Here is a 21,366-nt window from a genome sequence, read left to right on the forward strand (position 1 = left end):
GTGCAAGCCTGTAATCTCACTGCAGGGGAGTAAGAGACAGGTTCACTGAGACCCTGTCTCAAAAAATAAGGCAGAAAGCCAGGCGTGGTGGCGCACGCCTTTAAGCCCAGCACTCGGGAGGCAGAGGTAGGTGGATCACTGGGAGTTCGAGGCCACCCTGAGACTACATAGTGAGTTCCAGGTCAGCCTGGGCTAGAGTGAGACCCTACCTCGAAAAAACAAAAAAATAAAATAAAAAATAAGGCAGAGAGAAATCGAGAAAAATATCTGACATTGACCTCTAGCCTCCACATGAACATGTGCACATATATATGGACTTGCCAAATATGCATACACACACACCTATACAAGCAAACAAAATTATAAATAAGGTGAATACAGTGCCTGATATTACCTTCATAAGACCATCATGAGGGGAGGAAAAGATCAAGACATCAAAAGTAAATGAGAGACTGACTGAGATGGGGAGGGGGTATGATGGAGAGTAGAGTTTCAAAGGGGTAAGTAGGGGGAGGGAGGGTATCACCATGGGGTATTTTTTTTTCAGAACAAATGTTTATTTAAGAATAAAACAAAACAAAAACATTAAAGCATTAGAGTACAGACAGAATACAATTTGTCTCATTTGGTCTGAAATCTGGAAACAAGTTGCTCTAACTACTTACCTGAGGTAGATGTGGGCTGCACTGCTTTAAGGGAAACCCCCTCCACCATCCCAGAAGTTACCTTCCAGTTTGGGTTACAGGCTCCTATGTGGTCCTCTACGACCTCAGGTTATGCTATATAAATAATACTAACACCTGCCCCGTGGTTAAAAAGCCCACTGGCCTGTTTTATTCCCCTAAAGGTTACTGAAGGATGGTCCATTGTTTACTTAGTGACTAGAAAAAAATTACCAGTAAAATTAGTTGAAAGAAAGGGTAAGTCACTGACCCCGCTAACAATTCCAACTTTGTCCCTTTCCTGTCTAAGGACTAATGAGCAGCTGTAAACACTTTATTACCCCCATGCCACACACCCGAAATTAAGTATCGCAATTGTCAGAACTACAAGTGATAGGCATGATTTTCACTAACGAGAAAAAAATATACATCTTGTATGTTTTATCACAAGGGGCAACCTTTCATGGTATAAGAGCTATTTATAAAAATTATTTAAGTATGTCAGATCAAATAAAGTTATAGGACCGGTTTTCTATAAGGAAAAAAAATCCCAGAACTAGATCCCTTATGATTATGAGCCATACCCACTAGCCTAAGAAGAGCGAGCCAGTCATCAGGGTCAGATTCCCCAGCATGCAGACTGGCGGCCCACCAATCCCACAGACAAACACAGTGCCCAGGGAGCTCAGGGCTCTGCTCTGTGACCACCAAACAGAGGACTCCAATTAGCAACAAAATAATTTAGTCAACAGGGTCCCAAATAATGCACAGATGTGAAGTGTATACATGAAGTATCTTTCAACAGGAAAAAAAGAAAAACTGAGCCGAGACCAGAGACAGATTCATGGACTGTGGAGTCTGTAGGGAAATGTTGAAGAGGACCAGGACACCACCACCCTGGATCTGGATCAGGTGCTTATCCACAAGTCTCTGGTGAAGCCTGCACTCATGCCAAGTTCATGCCTCAAGCTATACCATGGGGTATTTTTGATAATGATGGAAGTTGTTAATAAAAAAAATTTTAAATGGTGAATATACTGAATTCAGTATTCCATATGTCTATTTCTTGAAGTTTTGACTATCTTCTTGCAACCTATACTCACACAAATATTTGTGTGTTCATGCTGCCAGTTACTGAAGAAATGTGACAAAATCTGCTACCTGTGATTTTGGATTTATCCAATTATTTTAGTTCTGTCAATGTTTTTGTCTTTTTAAAAAAATTTTATTCATTTATTTGCAAACAGAGAAAGAGACAGAAGACAGAGAGAATGGGCACACCAAGACCTCCAGCCACTGCAAACAAACTCCAGGTGCAAGCAGCACTTTGAGCACCTGGCTTTACGTGAGTACTAGGTAATCATACCTAGCTCATTAGGCTTGCAGACAACTAACTGTCTTAACTAATAAGCCGTCTCCCCAGCCGCCAAGGTTTGTTTTAAATGTGTTACTAAATGTACAGGATTAGAACTGTTTCATATTAGTCACATGTGGTGGCACATACCTGTAATTACAGTATTCAGCCCCCAGAACTTGGTGCCATGGTAAGCCTCTTCCTGAGACATCCCTGGTTCAAACCAATCAGCTGTCCCTCTGGCTCACCTGAGCCAGAAGGTAGGGCCCACCACTCTAAGGTTATAAGTGTGTTTGTGAGGGGAGGGGACGCTCTCAGAGCTGCCTGACCTCTCCTGAACTTACAGCTTCGGGTGAGATTCTCCCGGGACCAAGCCAAGGAGAACCGCCCTAGTCCTTACTTTCCACACGGGCTCTTTCTCCACGTGGCAGGAGCTCTTTGGACTTTCTTTTCTGTCCTTTCCAAGCCATGTGGGTGTCTTCTCTTGGTTCTGTATTTCCCAAAATAAATATAACAAATTAATAATTATCCTTCTCAGTCTTATTTTATTCAATTATTTGATAAAAATGAGATATGAACCTAGGGTTTGGGGTTCAAGGACTTTTATGAACCCCCCCCCGAAACCCACTACATACTTGCATAGCTTAAAGAGGGTCATTTTGTTTACTATTTTAATTAATTAGTTTGACTCCAGTTCTGTCAGAGTTTCTCTGCATAAATTCAGTGTGACAAATACATATGCTATCATTATTTATGTACTGACTGATATATGTATTTCCCAACACGTCATGTTTTATTGTCTCTTTCTTCATATATGTTTTGATAATTAAGAAAATTTGGGGCGAGGGGACTTCCGGTTAAGATGGTGGCATAGGAACCATGTCAAAGTAGTCTAGAGGGAGAAAAAGCCAAAAAAAAAAAAAAAAAAAGCAAAATACACTCATTTACTAAAAAGTGAGGTATATAAGAAATTACCAATAGCAGCAGAGAAGTAGGAGAGTTGCAGAACATCAAGAGCCCACATAGGCAGGCAGAAGCGGCTCCAGCAGCAGTGGCCCCAGGTTCACGTGGCAATGGCTGCAAGGCTTGGCTTGAACCCCAGGAACAGCCAGGTGAGGGGATTTTCCACTCACACCAGAGCTTCTTGCAAACTCAAGAAACATGAAGGGAGAACAGCAGCAAAAACCAGAGGAGCAGATCACGAGGTAGAGGATCACTTGGACCAGTGGGAGAACTAGAGCCATCATCCACAGCCTCCCCTACCCCACCGCCAGCACAAGCGCCTACAAGCAGCAGAGACCTGGGGAAGGAAGATCACAGCACCCAGCACCAGCGACCAGAGCAGTGATCAAACAACCCAGACAGCCACTTGAACCCACAGTGCACCAAACAGGGATCCAAGCAGAAGGGTAGCATAACTGAGACTAAAATCATCTCAAAAAGTAACTGGGATGACACCAGGTCAGTACTTGCCAAATAAGCCTGGTATATAGGCCTGAACTAGAAGTACTAATTGTACCTTCCATATCAGGATAAGTTATATGTTAAATCTGATAGATGGTCAGATTTGCCATTCTTAAATAAGCTACATTTTGGGCTAGTTATATGTTGTGCTTCTTGATTTATAGTGGCTTTGTATCCTCTTCTGTTGTACATCAAGGAAGGGTCTCACTTGGTCACAAGCTGACTTGGAAACCTCAATAGACCAGAAATCATAACCTCCTTGTTGACAGGATTAAGAGTGTGGGGTACAGAAAGCCAAGCGCCACATGTTCTCTCTCATATGTGGATCCTAGCTACAGATGACTGGTCTTCTGCGTGAGAATGAAAATACTTAGTAGCAGAGGCCAGTAAGTTGAAAAGGAGACATAAAGGGTGGAGAAAGGAAGGGAGGAGGACACTTAATAGGTTGATATTGTATATATGTAATTACAATGATTGTAATGGGGAGGTAATATGATGGAGAATGGAATTTCAAACGGGAAAGTGTGGGGGTGGGGAGGGAGGGAATTACCATGGGATATATTTTATAATCATGAAAAATGTTAATAAAAATTAAAAAAAAAAAAAAAAGTGTGGGGTACCACACACCCTAAGGGACAGTGATATTGTTAGAGGATATGGTCATCATAATATCAACTCTTGCATAAATACTCTGTGCTGTTTTTCATTGAAAGTGTACATTGTTTAGTTAAATTTTAGAATCTGCCTGCATTTTGTTCCACTCAGCCTACTTGAATACTCTCATAGCAGGCAAACCCAACACCTAGGGTCACTTTTGTAGATACTCTTGAGAGTTTTGAGAGTCACACCTAACATTTGAAGCTCCTACCCTGAAGATATATAACATCAGATTGATTGATACATCTAATAATACTGCAGCTAACTAGAAAATTCAAGCATTAAATTATAATCCAAGATGCAAAAATATGTACATTATAACAAGAAATACCAAAAATCAAGACAATATAAATCCACCAAAAAGTATTAATGCATCAGAAATGACCTCCAGTGAAAACGAGTTAGAGGAAATGCCTGAGAAAGATTTCAAAAGAATGATTATAAATATGCTCAAAGAAGTCAAAGAGGAAATCAAAGGAATGAAAGAGGAAATTAAAGGAATCAAAGAAGACACAGGACACCAATTTAGTGAAATAAAGAGGTCAATACTAAACATAAATAAGGAAATACAAATAATAAAGAAAAACCAGTCGGAATTACTAGCAATGAAGAACAGTTAATGAATCGATGAAGGAGAGGACAGAATATCTAAGCTAGAAGACCAGGTGGCAGATCTAATACAGTCCAACAAAGAGAAAGACAAACTAATAAGAAAGTATAAATGGGAATTTCAAGATATTGGGGACACTATGAAAAGATCAAACATAAGAATTCAGGGTATAGTAGAATTTCACTCCAAAGGTATAGTAGGCGTTTTCAACAAAATCAGAAGAAAACTTCCCCCAAATTGGGAAGGAGGTGTCAATGCAGATACAGGAATCCTTTAGAACACCAACCAGACAAAACCTGGAAAGAATCTCTCCTTACCATATTATAATTAAACTACCAAACATACAAATCAAAGAAAAAATATTAAAAGCAGTTAGAGAAAAAAATCAAGTAACCTACAAAGGCAAGCCTATCAGGATCACAACAGATTACTCAATACAAACTTTAAAAGCTAGAAGGGTTTGGAGTGATGTATTCCAAGTTCTGAAAGATAACAACTGTCAACCAAGGTTACTTTATCCTGCAAAGCTATTCATTCAAACAGATGGAGAAATAAGGACATTCCACAACAAAAAGCCCAAAGGAATATTTGAAGACAAAATCAGCTTTACAGAAAATACTTGAAAGAATCCCCCATGCTAAAGAGAAAGAAAAGCACACATATAAGAAACCTGGAAAAAGCAAGCCATACTCAAATACTAGTCAATACAAGAAAGCAAAGGTAAAACGGGAAGAACTACAAAATAATAATAATAACAACGAAAATAAACACACACCTTTCAATAATATCTCTTAATATCAACGGCCTCAATGCCTCAACCAAAAGACACAGGTTCGGGTTAAAAAGCAGAATCCTTCAATTTGTTGCCTCTAAGAAACTCACCTTTCTACAAAGCATGGACACTATATTAGGGTGAAAGGTTGGAAAACAGTGTTTCAAGCAAATGTGCCTAGAAAACAAATAAGAGTTGCTATCCTAATATCTGACAAGGTAGACTTCAGTCCAACATTAGTTAGGAAAGATAAGGAAGGTCACTTTACATTGATTAAAGGCACACTCCAACAGGAGGACATTACAATCCTAAACATATGTGCACCTAACATGGGGGCTCCCAACTTCATCACACAAACGCTATTAGAACTAAGGTCACAGATAACACCAAACACAGTGGCAGTGGGTGACTTTAACACCCCACTCTCATCAACTGACAGGTCATCCCAGGAAAAAATAAACAGAGAGGCATCTGGACTAAATGAGAAGGAATGGACCTAACATATATACAGGACATTTCATCCAAATGCTGCAGAATATACATTTTTTTCAGCAGCACATGGAACATTCTCTAAAATAGACCATATATTAGGACACAAAGCAAATCTTAACAAATACAGAAAAACTGAAATAATTCCTTGCATTCTATCTGACCACAATGGAATAAAACTACAAATCAATAGCAAAAAAAGCTACAGAGCATACACAAAATCATGGAAACTAAACAATACACTACTAAATGATGAATGGGTCAATGAAGAAATAAAGAAGGAAATCAGATGGGTGTGGTGGCGCACGCCTTTAATCCCAGCACTCGGGAGGCAAAGGTAGGAGGATCGCCATGAGTTCAAGGCCACCTTGAGATGACAGAGTTAATTCCAGGTGAGCCTGGACCAGAGTGAGACCCTACCTCGAAAAAAAACAAAACAAAACAAAAATCTAGGGCAAAAAAGGAAATTAAAATATGTAAGAGCAAGAATGCTCAGGTCATCTGTACTGTTTTCATTTGCTAGGCCCTTAACATTATTCTGTAGTCAACTAAAACCGAGAATTGACATTCCTATAGTCCTGTATTTGCAAACCCCAATATATTCATATCTAGCTTTTTTTCTCTAGCAAACCACTAGCTTATTCATCCACCTATGATGAATGATTCTTTCATTTTTATTTTTATTTGAGACAGACAGAGAGAAAGAATGGGCACACCAGGACCTCCAACCAACACAAATGAACTCCAAATGCACATGCCACCTTGTACATCTGGCTTACATGTGTCCTGGGGAATCGAGCCTCAAAGCCAAGGTCCTTAGGTGTCACAGGCAAGTGCTTAACTGCTAAGCCACTTCTCTAACCCTGGATGATTCTTTTTAAATTACAATTCTTTTGAAATTTACTTCTTTGGTGTTTATGTGGTTTCATGCATGCATGGGTTTGGTGTATGTGTGTGTGTGTGTACACATGTGCAAACTAGAGGTTAACAATGGGTGTCTTCCTCTATTGCTCACCTTTATTTTACTAAGACAGAATCTCTCACTTTACACCAGAGCTTGCAAATTTGACTATATACAGTTTGCCCCAGGAATCCTATCTCTCTACCTAGGTACCCGCTAGGCAGGATTACAGGTGGCTGCCATGTCTACCTGTCACTTATGTGGACACTAGGGGTCCGAACTTTGGTGATTTGCTTGTGAGGCAAGCGTGTTACCCACTGAGTCATCTCTCATTCTCCGATGGATGCCTTTTAAAAAAAAATTGTTTTATTTAATTTGCAAGAGGTGTGGAGGGGGGGATGATGGGTATACCAGAGCCTCTAGGCACTGCAAACAAACTGAAGATACATGAACACTAGGCGTGCAATGTCTGCTGGTATCTGGCTAAATGTATATACTATGCTTATCCAACTGCCATCTCTTAATGTTCATACCCATATATTAATGCTACTCTCACTTTTGGTTAGAGAAGCTTCTCTTTTCAGATGGCAGTGACCTTGGGATGACTCAGAAGGCACCATGGTGCTGAGAAGAAGTGACAGAGGAGTGCTCAGCACTGCAATATCTCAATCACACCTTCCATGGCTCAGGGCCCATTGCAGAAGAGGTGACTGAAAGAATGTAAGAGCCAAAGGAAGGGTGGGACTCCTTACCGTGTGCTCCTCCAGACACAAAATGGCCTGGATACCCATGACCTCACAGTGCCTGACAATACCTACACAAGACCATCATAATAGGAGAAAAAGATCATGACATCAAAATAAGAGAGACCCAGCTATAGCACTCCTAGGCATATATCCAAAGGACTCATCTCATTTCCTTAGAAATGCGTGCTAAACCATGTTTATTGCTGCTCAATCTATAATAACTGGGAAATGGAACCAGCCTAGATGTCCCTCAACTGATGAGTGGATAATGAAGATGTGGCACATTTATACAATGGAGTTCTACTCAGCGGTAAAGAAAAATGAAGTTATGAAATTTGCAGAAAAATGGATGGACCTGGAAAGGATTATACTAAGTGAGGTAACCCAGGCCCAGAAAGCCAAGCGCCACATGTTCTCTCTCATATGTGGATCCTAGCTACAGATGACTGGGCTTCTGCGTGAGAATGAAAATACTTAGTAGCAGAGGCCAGTAAGTTAAAAAGGAGACATAAAGGGTTGAGAAAGGAAGGGAGGAGGGTACTTAATAGGTTGATATTGTATATATGTAAGTACAATGATTGAGAGGGGGAGGTAATATGATGGAGAATGGAATTTCAAAGGGGAAAGTGTGGGGGGTGGGGAGGGAGGAAATTACCATGGGATTTTTTTTATAATCATGGAAAATGCTAATAAAAACTTTAAAAATTAAAAATAAATAAATAAATAAATAAATAAAAAAGCAAACCTGAAGAACAAAATAAATAAATAAATAAATATGGCAGTACCATTCCATGGTCTTGGGTCCTACCCTGAATAAAAAGAAGAAAGCAAGCTGAGCACAACCATTCTCTCTGCTTCCTGACTATGGAGGCAATGTTCCTGTTACCTTCTCTTCCCTACCATGATGGACTGAATCCCTTGGAATGCTAGCTAAAATAAACCCTTACTTCCTTAAAAACGAAACAAAACAAAACAAAAAAAAAAGAGAGATACTGATTGAGGGCTGGTGAAATGGCTTAGGGGTTAAAGGTGTTTGCCTGAAAAGACTAAGCACCCCGGTTTGATTCCCCAGGGCCCACATAAGCCAGATGCACAAGGGGGTGCATGCATCTGGAGTTTGTTTGCAGTGGCTAAAGGTCCTGGCGCACCCATTCTCTCTCTCTACCTGCTATCTGGACCCCCCAGTCTCAAACAAATAAATACTTTTTTAAAAAGACTGATTGAGAGGGGGAAGGTATATGTGGAGAGTGGAGTTGCAAAGGGAAAAGTGGGGAGGCAGGAGGGAATTACCATGGTTTATTGTCTGTAATTATGGAAGTTTTCAATTAAAAAAAAAAGTCCATGGCTGGAGAGAGATGGCTTAGCAATTAAAGCACTTGCCTGCAACGCTAAAGGATCCAGGTTCATTTCTCCAGTATCTACATTAGCCAGATACACAAGGTGGTGCATGTGTCTGGAGTTCAGTGGCTAGTGTGCCCATTCTATCTGCCTCTCTCTCTCTCAAAGTTCCTTAAAAAAATTTAAAAAAATTTTTTTTGGAACAATTTTTATTTAGACTGGGCATAGTGGTGCACACTTTGCCTAAGGACCCCGGTTCAAGGCTTGATTCCCCAGAACCCACGTTAGCCAGATGCACAAGGGGGCGCATGCGTCTGGAGTTCGTTTGCAGTGGCTGGAGGCCCTGGCGTGCCCATTCTCTCTCTCTCTGCCTCTTTCTCTGTCTGTTGCTCTCAACTAAATAAATAAAAATAAACAAAATATTTTTTTTTTTAAAATTGCAAGCAGGGTGGGGTGCAGGGAGAGGGAGGACAGGTAGGGTATACCAGAGCCTCTAGGCACTGCAAAACATCTCAAGATGCATGCTCAACCCTGTGCATTTTGGCTTTAAGTGGTCACTGGCGAACTGAACCCAGGCCCAATCAGGCTTTCCAAGCAAACACCTTTAATTGCTGATCCATCTCTCCAGCTTTTTGTTTTTTTGTTTTCAAGGTAGGGTCTCACTCCAGCCCAGGCTGACCAGGAATTCACTCTACAGTCACAGGGTGGCCTCAAACTCACAGCAATCCTCCTACCTCTGCTTCCCAAGTACTGGGATTGAAGGCGTACACTACCACACCGTGCTTATTTTTTTCTTTTTTCCAGATAGGGTCTCACCCTGGGACCAGGCTGACCTGGAATTCACTATGTAGACTCAGGCTGTCCTCAAACTCACAATGATCTTCCTATCTCTACCTCCTGAATGCTGGGATTAAAAGCATGTACCAGGGCTGGAGAGATGGCTCAGCGGTTAAGCGCTTGCCTGTGAAGCCTAAGGACCCCGGTTCGAGGCTTGGTTCCCCAGGTCCCACATTAGCCAGATGCACAAGGGGGCGCACGCGTCTGGAGTTCGTTTGCAGAGGCTGGAAGCCCTGGCGTGCCCATTCTCTCTCTCTCCCTCTATCTGTCTCTCTCTCTGTGTCTGTCGCTCTCAAATAAATAAATAAATAATTTAAAAAAAAAAAGCATGTACCACACCATGCCGGATCCCTGGATATGTTTTTCATTTTATTTTATTTTACTTTTTTTTGTTTATTTTCATTTGAAAGTGACAGAGAGACAAAGAGGCAGAGAGAGAGAGAATGGGGGTGCCAGGGTCTCCAGCCACTGCAAACAAACTCCAGACGCGTGTGCCCCCTTGTACATCTGGCTAACGTGGGTCCTGGGGAATCAAGCCTCAAACCTGGGTCCTTAGGCTTCACAGGCAAATGCTTAACTGCTAAGCCATCTCTCCAGTCCCTGGATATATTTTTTAAAAAAGTTTTTTGCCTGGTGTCGTGGCACACGCCTTTAATCCCAGCACTCCAGAAGCAGAAGTAGGAGGATTGTTGTGAGTTCAAGGCCACCCTGAGACTACATAGTGAATTCCACGTCATCCCAGGCTAGAATGAAACCCTTCCTTAAAAAAAAAAAAAAAGAAAGAGAAAGAGAAAGAAAAAAAGTTTTTTATTTATTTGACAGGAGGAAAAGGGAAAGGAAGTAAGTTCGGGCACAAAGCTTGCTGCAAAGACACTCCAAATGCATGCAGCCTTCTGTGCAGCTGGCTTTACAAAGTAACTGAGGAATCAGTGGCAGATTTTACAAATAAGCGCCTCCAACTGCTGAATCATTACCCTCGTCCCCCCTTTGATAAATGAGTTCTTTTTTCCTTTTCTTCCGAGGTAGGGTTTCACTCTAGACTAGACTAACCTGGAATTCACTATGTAGTCTCAGGGTGGCCTCAACTCATGGTGTTCCTTCTACTTCTGCCTCCCAGATGCTGGTATTAAAGGTGTGCACCACGATGCCTGGCTTGTGAATGACTCTTAACCTTCATTTAAGCTACATGTATTATCACTTGACATAATTCTAGTCTGACAAGTATCTATGTTCTTAGGTCTAAAAATAGAATCCCTTTAGATTATTATAAATGGTACAAAACAGATTCATTTCAAAAACACTGCCATAATACTGAAAGAAAGTAATGAGGGGCTTGGGAAGTAGCACAGTTAGTAGAATGCTTGCCTAGCATGAACAAAGCCCTCATAAACCAGACATATGCACAGGCCTGCAATCCCAGCACTTGTAAGTGGAGGCATGTGAAATCAGAAGTTTAAGTTATCTTCAACTACACAGTGAGTTTGAAGACAGCCTGGACTTAAAACTCTCTCTTAAAAGAACAAAAAAGAGGGCTGTGACATGGCTTAGCAGTTAAGGTGCTTGCCTGCAAAGTATAGGGACCTAGGTTTGGTTCTCCAGGTCTCACATAAGCCAGATGCACAAGGTGAAACATGTGTCTGGAGTTGTTTGCAGTAGCTAGAGGCCTTGGTGCGCCCACATTCTCTCCCTCCCTTTCTCTCTGTTTCAAAAATAAAATGTAATGGATAGAGGGAGAAAGACAAGCAGCTCACCTTGTCCTCGGTGGCAGTGAAAGTTGTTTAAGTGAATGACCTCTTCATTGTTGTGTCCCTCTTCCATTTTCAAATGCAAATTTCCACATACATGTATCTGCTAATACCTAGCCATGATGATTATCAACTCCAAAAGCTCTGAAAAAGAAGAGAAGTAGACCTTTAAGAATGAGAGAGAGCAGGGCTGGGAAGATAGCTCAGCAGTTAAGGCACTTGCCTGTAAAGACTAATAACCCGGGTTTGATTCCCCAGCACCCACATAAAGTACAAAGTGGCACGTGCATCTGGAGTTTACCTGCAGTGACTAGAGACCCTGACATGCCCTTTCTTGTTTATTCTCTCTTGAAAATTTAAAGAGGACTGCAGAGGCTTAGTGGTTAAGGTGCTTACCTGCAAAGCCAAAGAACACAGTTTGATTCCCCAAGACCCACACAAGCCAGATGAACAAGGTGGCACATATGTCTAAAGTTTGTTTGCACTGGCTGGAGGCCCTGGTGTGCACATTTTATCTGTTTCCCCCCTCTTTCAAATAAATAAATGAAAAAAAGAGCCAGGCATGGTGGTGCACACCTTTAATCCCAGCACTTAGGAAGCAGAGGTAGGAGGGCTGCTGTGAGCTCAAGGCCACCCTGAGACTACATAGTGAATTCCAGGTCAAGCTGGGCTAGAGTGAGACCCTACCTTGGGAAAAAAAAAAAAAAAAAAAAAGAGCAGACAGGCATGGTGACAGATGCCTGTAATCCCAGTACTTGTGAGATACGGGAGAATGGTTGAGTTCAAAGTTAGCCTGGGCTATAGAATAAGACCTTGTCTGAAAAACATCATCCCGCAAACCAAAGAGATGGCTTAGTGGTAAAGGCACTTGCCTGTGAAGCTAAAGGACCCAGGGTCAATTCCCCAGGACCCACATAAACCAGATACACATGGTGGCAATTGCGTCTGGAGTTTGTTTGCAGGGGCTAGAAGCCCTGGTACACCCATTCTCATTGTCTTTTTCTAATAAATAAAAAATAATTTATCTCCCTGTTTCCATTTTAATCTGGTATTTCCAAATATATATAAAAAAAAGAAAAAGCCAATGGGCTGGAGAGATGGCTTAGTGGTTAAGCGCTTGCCTGTGAAGCCTAAGGACCCCAGTTTGAGGCTCGGTTCCCCAGGTCCCATATTAGCCAGATGCACAAGGGGGCGCATGCGTCTGGAGTTTGTTTGCAGTGGCTGGAAGCCCTGGCTCGCCCATTCTTTCTCTCTCCCTCTATCTGTCTTTCTTTCTGTCTGTCACTCTCAAATAAATAAATAAAAAATGAACAAAAAATATTTAAAAAAAGAAAAAGCCAAGATTCTTCTATCAATTAGAACTAACCATCTCAAACAAGACTATGCAAAGTAATTCAGTGTGGACACAATCAGATTTAAGGCACAATTCAGAACTCCAGTTTTCTACTTTATACAATATGGTGATTGACAGAAAATTGGATAGCATGTCCTTTGTTGGAAAATGTCTTTTCTTTACAAAAACATTACACAGGAAGTTTCTGCTGTGCCTGCAAGTCAATTTATGGTAACTTATTTTCTATTTTTTACTCATGAGGCACATGGAACTGAAAATTTTAGCTGCTCAGTTTTTCTTTTAGTCTGACAATTATCTGATAAGTAGCCCAGGTCTCCATTATTAGAAAAATGAATAAGCAGGACTGGAAAAATGGCTTAGCGGTTAAAGTGCTTACTTTGCGAAGTCTAAGGACCCAGGTTTGATTCCCCAGTACCCATGAAAGCCAGATGCACAAGGTGGCAACATGCATCTGGAGTTCATTGGCAGTGGTTAGAGGCCCTGGAGTGCCCATTCTCTCCCTAGCTTCCTCTTTCTCTCTCAAATAATAAAATAGAAAAATAAATAAACAAAGCTGGACGTGGTGGTGCATGCCTTTAATACCAGCACTTGGGAGGCTGAGGCAGGAGGATCGCTGTGAGTTTAAGGCCACCCTGAGACTACATAGTAAATTTCAGCCTGAGCTAGAGTGAAACCCTACTTCAAAAAATCAAAAGAAAAAAAGAAAAATAAATAAACAATTGATAACGATGAAGACTACTCAGCAATAAGGAATTACCTTTTGACATAAGCAACATGGATCTCAGAAACAGTAAGCTGAATGAAAGAAGCCCAACCAAAAGAAATCCACATTTAATATTTTATTTCTTCCTTTTGAAATTTTGTTTTTAAAATTTACTATTATTATTGCAATGCTATGGAACCCAAAGTCTTGTACATGGTAGGCAAGGATTACTCTATCATTGACTCACAGCCCTGTTCTCAGCCTAACATCTTATTCTACGATGTTCTAGAAGGGAAAAAAACAAAAAACACTAACTGCAAATGAACACCAAACACATGCATCACATGTACATTTGGTTTTATGTAGTTATTAGGGAATAGAACCTGAGCTAACACATTTTGCAAGAAACCATCTTTAACCACTGAGCTATCTCCTCAGTCTCTTTATTTTATTATTTTTTTCATCCTTTTTTTTTTTTTTTTTTTTTTTGTATTTTCTTTCTCGAGGTAGGGTCTCACTCTAGCCCAGGCTGACCTGGAATTCACTCTGTAGTCTCAGGGTGGCCTCGAACTCACAGCGATCCTCCTACCTCTGCCTCCCAGTGCTGGGATTATAGGCGTGTGTCACCAAGCCCAGCTTCTTTATTTTTTCAAACAAAAAATTATCTTCTTCACATTATTTTATAGCTACAATTGTCTCCGATATGTAAAATGACGTCAGTTTGATAAGCAACGACAATTCAAAGGTCTAGAGCACAGAAGGTCATACAGCTAGTCATCACCTTTACATACACAGTGTGATTAGTCAGAAGTTGAAGGCATACTAGTAGTGTCCTTAATGTTATAAGGCCTATTTTTATTTATTTAAAAATTTATTTCATTTTATGAAACATTCTTATTTATTTGAGAGAGATAGAGAGAAGGAGGCAGACAGAAAGAAAATGACGATGGGCACACCAGGGCCTCTAGCCACTGCAACCCAACTCCAGAGGTGTATACCTCTTTGTACAGTTAGCTTTACATGGGTACTGGGGAACTGAACCTGGGTCCTCTGGCTTTGTCAACAAGTACCTTAACCACTAAGCCATCTCTCCAAGTGAAAGGACCCAGGTTCAATACCCCAGAATCCACATAAGCTAGATAAACAAGGTGGTGCATGTGTCTGGAGGTCCTGGCATGCCCATTCTGCCTCTGTCTCTGTGTGTTCCAGGCAACCCTGAGACTACATACTTAGTGAATTTCAGGTTAGTCTGAACTAGAGTGAAACCCTACCTCAAAAAAAAAAAAAAAGAAGAGCCAGGCAAGGTGGCACATGTCTTTAATCCCAGCACTGAGGCAGGCGGATTGCCTTCAGTTCCAGGCCACCCTGAGACTATGAATTCCAGGTCAGCCTGGGCTAGAGTAAAACCCTACCTCAACCTGCCTCCCACCACCAAAATAATAAATTTTGCTTTATCTTTCAAAACACAAATGGTAAGCTGGGCATGGTGGTGCACACCTTTAATCCCAGCAGAGGTAGGAGGATTGCTGTGAGTTCTAGGCCACCATGAGACTATATAGTGAATTCCAGGTCAGCCTGGGCCAGATCAAGATCCTACCTCGAAACACTAAAAAGGAAAGAAAGAAAAAACAAGTAGTGAAGGCTGAGGAGATGGCTGGTCTTGCTTCAACTCCCTAATACCATGTAAAAAGCCAGATGCACAAAGTGGTGCATGTATTTGGAGTTCACTTGCAGTAGCAAGGGGGCCTGGCATATGCAAATCCCCCCCCCAACCTCTCTCTCTCTAACAAATAAATACCTCCAAAATTAAAAAGGTTAGCCAAGTATGGTGCCACAAACATTAATCCCAGCACTCAGGGAGCAAGGGTAGGAGATCACTGTGAGTCCAAGGCTAGTCTGAGACTACATAGTCAATTCCAAGACAACTTTGGCTAGAATGAGACCTTACCTCAAAAAACAAAAATAAGGGCTGGACAGATGGCTTAGTGGTTAAGGTGCTTGCCTGCAAAGCCTAAGGATCCAGGTTTGATTCTCCAGGTCCCACGTAAGCCAGATGTACAAGGTGGTGAATGCATCTGGAGTTCATTTGCAGTGGCTAGAGGCCCTGGCGCACCCATATTCTCTCTCTCTAATAAATCAATAAATAAAAATAAATATTAATAAAAATACAAATGAAACAAAATAAAAAGATTAAACTAAAACTTTTAAACCATGAGGGTACTTGCTCTGTGTATCCTGAGAGTAGTAATATTCACTGGAAAGCTAAATAATGGTAATTTTTTAAAAATTGTATTTATTTACAAGTGTGGGAGGGTATGACTGTATCAGGGCTTCTGCGACTGCAAACAACTCCAGAAGCAAGTGCCACCTTGTACATCTGACATGTGAGTACTGGGGACTCAAACTCAGGTATTAAGCTTTGCAGGCAAGTGCCTTAACTTCTTTCCAGCCCTATGGTAATATTCTTGATCTTGCTTGAGAGGATAAGAGTTACAATAAAATTACAAGCTAAGGGCTGGAGAGATAGTTTAGTGGTTAAGGTGCTTGTCCGTAAAGCCAAAGGACCTAGGTTCAATTCCATAGACTCAAGCCAGAAGCACAAGGTGGTGCATGCGTCTGGGAGTCTGTCTGAAGTGGCTGGAGACAATGGTGCTCCCATTCTCTTTTTATCTACCTCTCTCGCTCACTCACTCAAATAAATAAAATATTTTTTAAAAATTACAAAAGCCAGGTGTGGTGGTGCCCGCCTTTAATCCCAGCACTCGGGAGGCAGAGGTAGGAGGACTGCCATTGAGTTCAATGCCACCCTGAGACTTCATAGTAAATTCCAGGTCAGCAGGAGCTACAGTGATACCCTACCTTGAAAAACAAAAACAACAACAAAAAAAAATACAAGCAAAAGAGGGAATACCACAAATGAAGCACTTTCTGATATTAACTCATCTATAACTGTCATGACAATCATGAAGTAGACACCATTATTAGCCTTATTTTATAGAAACTCATTCTAGCCATGACAGAGTACCTTGTACTAGACCAATTCTTTATCCTTTACTATAAAGCCACTATAAAAGATTGGATCTATGAGCTGGAGAGATGGCTTAATGGTTGATGCACTTGCCTATGAAGCGTAACAACCCATGTTCAACCCTCCAGGCCCCATGTTAAGTTAGGTGCACAAGGTGACTTAAGATTGCAAGGTCATACATGCACACAAGGTGGCACATGCATCTGGAGTGGCTGGAAAGTTGGCTTAGCAGTTAAGACTCTTGCCTGCAAAGCCAAAGACTCAGGTTCAATTCCCCAGAATCTACGTAAGCCAGATGCACAAGGTGAAGCAGGAATCTGGAGTTTGAGCAGCGGAAGGCCTTGGAGCACCCACTCTCTAACTACATCTTTCTCTCTCTTTCACACAAATAAATAAATTTTAAAAATAAAAAATTTAAATATATGTCTTTTAAAGTCAACAAATTTTTGTGTTGCATGTTTGTGGTGGTTTGACATGTGTTGATGGATGGCTGAAATAGAGCTCAAATTTCATCCCCTAGCCTAGGGTTAGGGTTAGGGACATGGTACAATGAACATGTGGTACAATATATTAAGACAATGAACCTTGCTCCATGTCAAAGGCAATAGCAACATGTGGTTCAAACAAAAGTCAGTTAAGGCTGGAGAGATGGCTTAGTGGTTAAGGGGCTTGCCTGCAAAGCCAAAGGACCCAACTTTGATTCCCCAGGACCCATGAAAGCCTGTACAAGTTGGCACATGTGTTTGGAGTTTGCAGTGGCTGAAGGCCCTGGGGAGCCCATTCATTTTTTTTCTCTCTCTCTCTCTCAAATAAATAAAATAAAAAAAACCAGTCAACTCTGAAACCAGTAACAGTTTATAAGGGGAGGGGAAAAATACAAGATACTGAGTACAGAACTAAGTTCCAGGGGTTCTTTAATACTAATGGCCATAATGGTAAAAGGGAAAAAAAGAGAAGACACTGACCTAGATATTGAAATCAGGTGACTACAGAATAGTGAAGCTATTAAGGGCAAAGCACATGAGTTCAGAATAAGAAAATGCAAGGTGTGTTCATTTTACTATGTAGGCAAATGAAATAATGGAGGTAAAATAACATCCATAATCACAAATACAAGTACAAATTAGCTGGAAGTTTAACATCTAAAATCCTCTTGCCAGTATCCTTTTACAATAGGAAAGGAGTTAAATTTAAATTCACAATCTTCAAGTTGGTTGGCTAACAATTTTAACACAAAACTAAAGAAGATTTTCCTCAACGGGCTCGGGAGATGCCTCAATGATTCAAATCACTTATTTGAAAAGTTTGCTGGTCCAGGTTCAGTTCCTCAGGACCCTTGTAAGTGTATGACCAAAAGTGATGGATATGGGGTCAGGACCCTTGTAAATGTGTGACCCAAAGTGATGGGTGTGACTGGCATTCATATCCACAAAGGCAAATACATACATTAAAAAAAAATTCTCCCACTGGGGAGATAGCCTTCAGTGGTTAAAAGGCACTTATTTGCAAAGGCTGTTTGACCAAAGTTTGATTCCCAAGTACCCACATAAAGCCAGATGCAAAAAGTGGCTCATGCATCTGGAGGTCATTTGCAGCACCAAGAGGCCCTGACATGCACAAATACAGTTCTTTTAAAAAAAAAAAAAAAAAATCTTCCAAGGGCTGGAGAGATGGCTTAGTGGTCAATGCACTTGCCTACAAAGCCAAAGGACCCAGGTTCGATTCCCTAGAACCCACATAAGCCAGATGCACAAAGGGGTGCATGCATCTGGAGTTTGTTTGCAGTGGCTAGAGTCCCTGGCACGCCCATTCTCTCTCTCCTTGCCTATCTCTCAAATAAATAAAGAAAAATAAAATATAGGAAAAAAAATATCTGAAGCTGGGTGTGGTGGCGCACACCTTTAATCCCAGCACTCGGGAGGCAGAGGTAGGAGGATCGTCATGAGTTCAAGGCCACCTTGAGACTCCATAGTGAATTACAGGTCAGCCTGGGCTAGAGTGAGACCCTACCTCAAAAAAAAAAAAAAAAAAAAAAATCTGGACTGGAGAAATGGCTTAGTGGTTCAGGCACTTGCCTGTGAAGCCTAAGGACCCAGGTTTGATTCTCCAGGTCCGACATAAGCCAGCTGCACATGGTGGCGCATGTATCTGGAGTTCATTTGCAGTGGCTAGAGGCCCTGGTGCACCCATTCCCTCCCTCCCTCCCTCTCCCTCCCCCCCCCCTCTCTCACATACACACACACACTCTCTCTCTCTCTCTTTCCCTCCTAACCCTGTCTCAAATAAATCTTTTAAAAAAAAAAAATCTTTCAAGTCCTGTGCGGTGGCTCACACCTTTAATCCCAGCACTTGGGAGGCAGAGGTAAAAGGATCACTGTGAGTTTGAGACCAGCCTGAGACTACATAGTGAATTCTAAGTCAGCCTGAGCTAGAGTGAAACCCTACCTCAAAAAAAAAAAAAATAATAATAAAAAAAAAATCTTACAGCTGAAGAGATGGTTTAGAGATTAAGGCACTTGCCTGTGAAGCCTAAAGAACCCCAGGCTCAATTCCCCACTCCTCAAGATGCACAAGGTGGCAGGTGCATCTGGAGTTCATTTACAGTGGTTGGAGGCCCTAGTATGTCCATTCTTTAGTCTCTCTCTCTCTCTCTCTCTCTCTCTCTCTCTCTCTCTCTCTCTGTTTCAAATAAATAAATAAGTTGGTTTTTTTTTTTTTTTTTTAATCTTTCTTGCCAGGCATGGTGGTGCATGCCTTTAATCCCAGCACTCTGGAGGCAAAGGTAAGAGGATCATCGTGAATTCAAAGCCAGCCTGTAACAACACAGTAAATTCTAGGTCAGCCTGGACTATGTAGTGAGACCCTACCTCGAAAAACCAAAAAAAGAAAGAAAAATCTTTCTCAACTATTAACTGAAAACTGATTTAGAAATTGAGACAGGTAAATACGCATATCCCCATTTACATCACCAATTGTTTTTGTTTGTTTGTTTTTGATTTTTTGAGGTAGGGTCTAACTCTAGTTCAGGCTGACCTGGGATTCACTATGTAGTCTCAGAATGGCCTTGAACACATGCCTCCCAAGTGCTGGGATTAAAGACATGCGCCACAACGCCTGGCTAAAAATATACATATTTTTTAAAGATTTATTTTTATTTATTAGAGACAGAGGAAGAGAGTGAGTGAGAAAGGGTGCACCAGGGCCTCCAGCCACTGCATATGAACTCCAGATGCACACACCAACCACCATGTGCATCTGGCTTATGTGGTGTGAGGGTTTGATTCAGGTGTCCCCCACAAACTTAGGTGCTCTGAATGCTAGGTTCCCAGCTGATGGAGATTTGAGAATTAACACCTCTTAGAGGCAGTGTATTGTTGGGGGCGGGCTTATAGGTATTATATAGCCAGTTTCCCCATGCCAGTGTTTGGCACACTCTCCTGTTCCTATTGTCCACCTGATGTTGGTGAGGAGGTGATGTCCACCCTCTGCTCATGCCATCAATTTCCCCTGACATCTTGGAGCTTCCCCTTGAGCCTATAAGCCAAAATAAACCTTTTTCCCACAAGCTGCTCTTAGTTGGATGATTTCTACCAGCAACACATGGGATACAGAGAATCGAACCTGGGTCCTTAGGCTTCACAGGCATGCGCCTTAAACACTAAGCCACCTCTCCAGCCCCACCAATGTGTTTTAATACTTTTTTTTTAATTTTATTTATTTATTTATTTCTTTGAGAGCGACAGACACAGAGAGAAAGACAGATAGAGAGAGAGAGAGAGAATGGGCGCGCCAGGGCTTCCAGCCTCTGCAAACGAACTCCAGACGCGTGCACCCCCTTGTGCATCTGGCTAACGTGGGACCTGGGGAACCGAGCCTCGAACCGGGGTCCTTAGGCTTCACAGGCAAGCGTTTAACCGCTAAGCCATCTCCCCAGCCCTGTTTTAATACTTTTATTTGCAAGCAGAGAAAGAGAGAAAAGAGACAGAAAGGGTGTGCTAGGGCCTCCAGCCACTGCAAACTAACTATAGATGCATGCACCACTTTGTGCATCTGGCTTTTTGTGGGTGCCGGGGAATCAAATCTGGTTCTTTAAGCTCTGCAGGAGCGCACCTCAAATGCTGACCCATCTCTATAGCCCAGCAATGTTTTTTTTTTTTTTTAAATATTTATTGTGTTTGTGTACACACTGAAGATTTGTTGCTGAAAACAATCACCAGCAACTTGTATATCCAGTTTTATGTAAGTGGCTAGGGAATTGAACCCTGGCTGGCCTACTTGGCAAGCAAGCACTTTTAACCAATGAGCCACCTCCCCAGCCCTCCTCTTTCTTCTCAGGCTGGGCTGCTATTCTTCATTGCCTCTCTTTGGCCAAATTACAGCTATACATCCCTTAGTCACTCATTTCCTGAGAGAAAAACCTTTCTCTTAAGTGCTCCCCCACTATGTTCATTTATGCAACAACCCTCCCTTGCTCAAATATTTATTTACAACAAACCAGGCGTGGTGCACACCTTTGATCCCAGCATGCCCTAAGGCAGAGGTGGAATCCCTGTGAGCTGGAGGTCACCCTGAGACTGCAGAGTGAATTCCAGGTCAGCCTGGTCTAGAGCATACCCTGGGGGGTGGGGGTGGGGACTACTATACAATCATGTCTCATTATTAGGAAACTATACATAGTCCCTTCAACTGGACCTAAATCCCCTAAA

General features: G+C 41.7%; 1 protein-coding gene across 8 annotated transcripts in view; it reads right to left on the reverse strand.

Moving 5' to 3' along the window:
• Rnf216 (ring finger protein 216) overlaps nt 1–21,366 on the reverse strand; it is a 152,438-nt gene that overhangs the window by 126,562 nt on the left and 4,510 nt on the right. For 5 of the 8 annotated variants that reach the window (XM_045143301.1, XM_045143296.1, XM_045143298.1 and 2 more), the window contains 2 exons: nt 11,582–11,719; nt 2,417–2,506 (listed from right to left, as the gene is read on the reverse strand). The exons of 1 other annotated variant lie outside the window; for it this stretch is intronic. In XM_045143301.1, the coding sequence (XP_044999236.1) occupies nt 2,417–2,506; nt 11,582–11,648 (157 nt within the window). In that variant the 5' untranslated portion in view covers nt 11,649–11,719. The remainder of the gene's footprint in view (nt 1–2,416; nt 2,507–11,581; nt 11,720–21,366) is intronic. 2 more of the 8 variants (XM_004671304.3, XM_004671303.3) reach the window with 1 other exon arrangement.

Source organism: Jaculus jaculus, chromosome 2 (genome assembly GCF_020740685.1).
Source record: "Jaculus jaculus isolate mJacJac1 chromosome 2, mJacJac1.mat.Y.cur, whole genome shotgun sequence".
Classification (NCBI taxonomy): Eukaryota; Metazoa; Chordata; class Mammalia; order Rodentia; family Dipodidae; genus Jaculus; species Jaculus jaculus.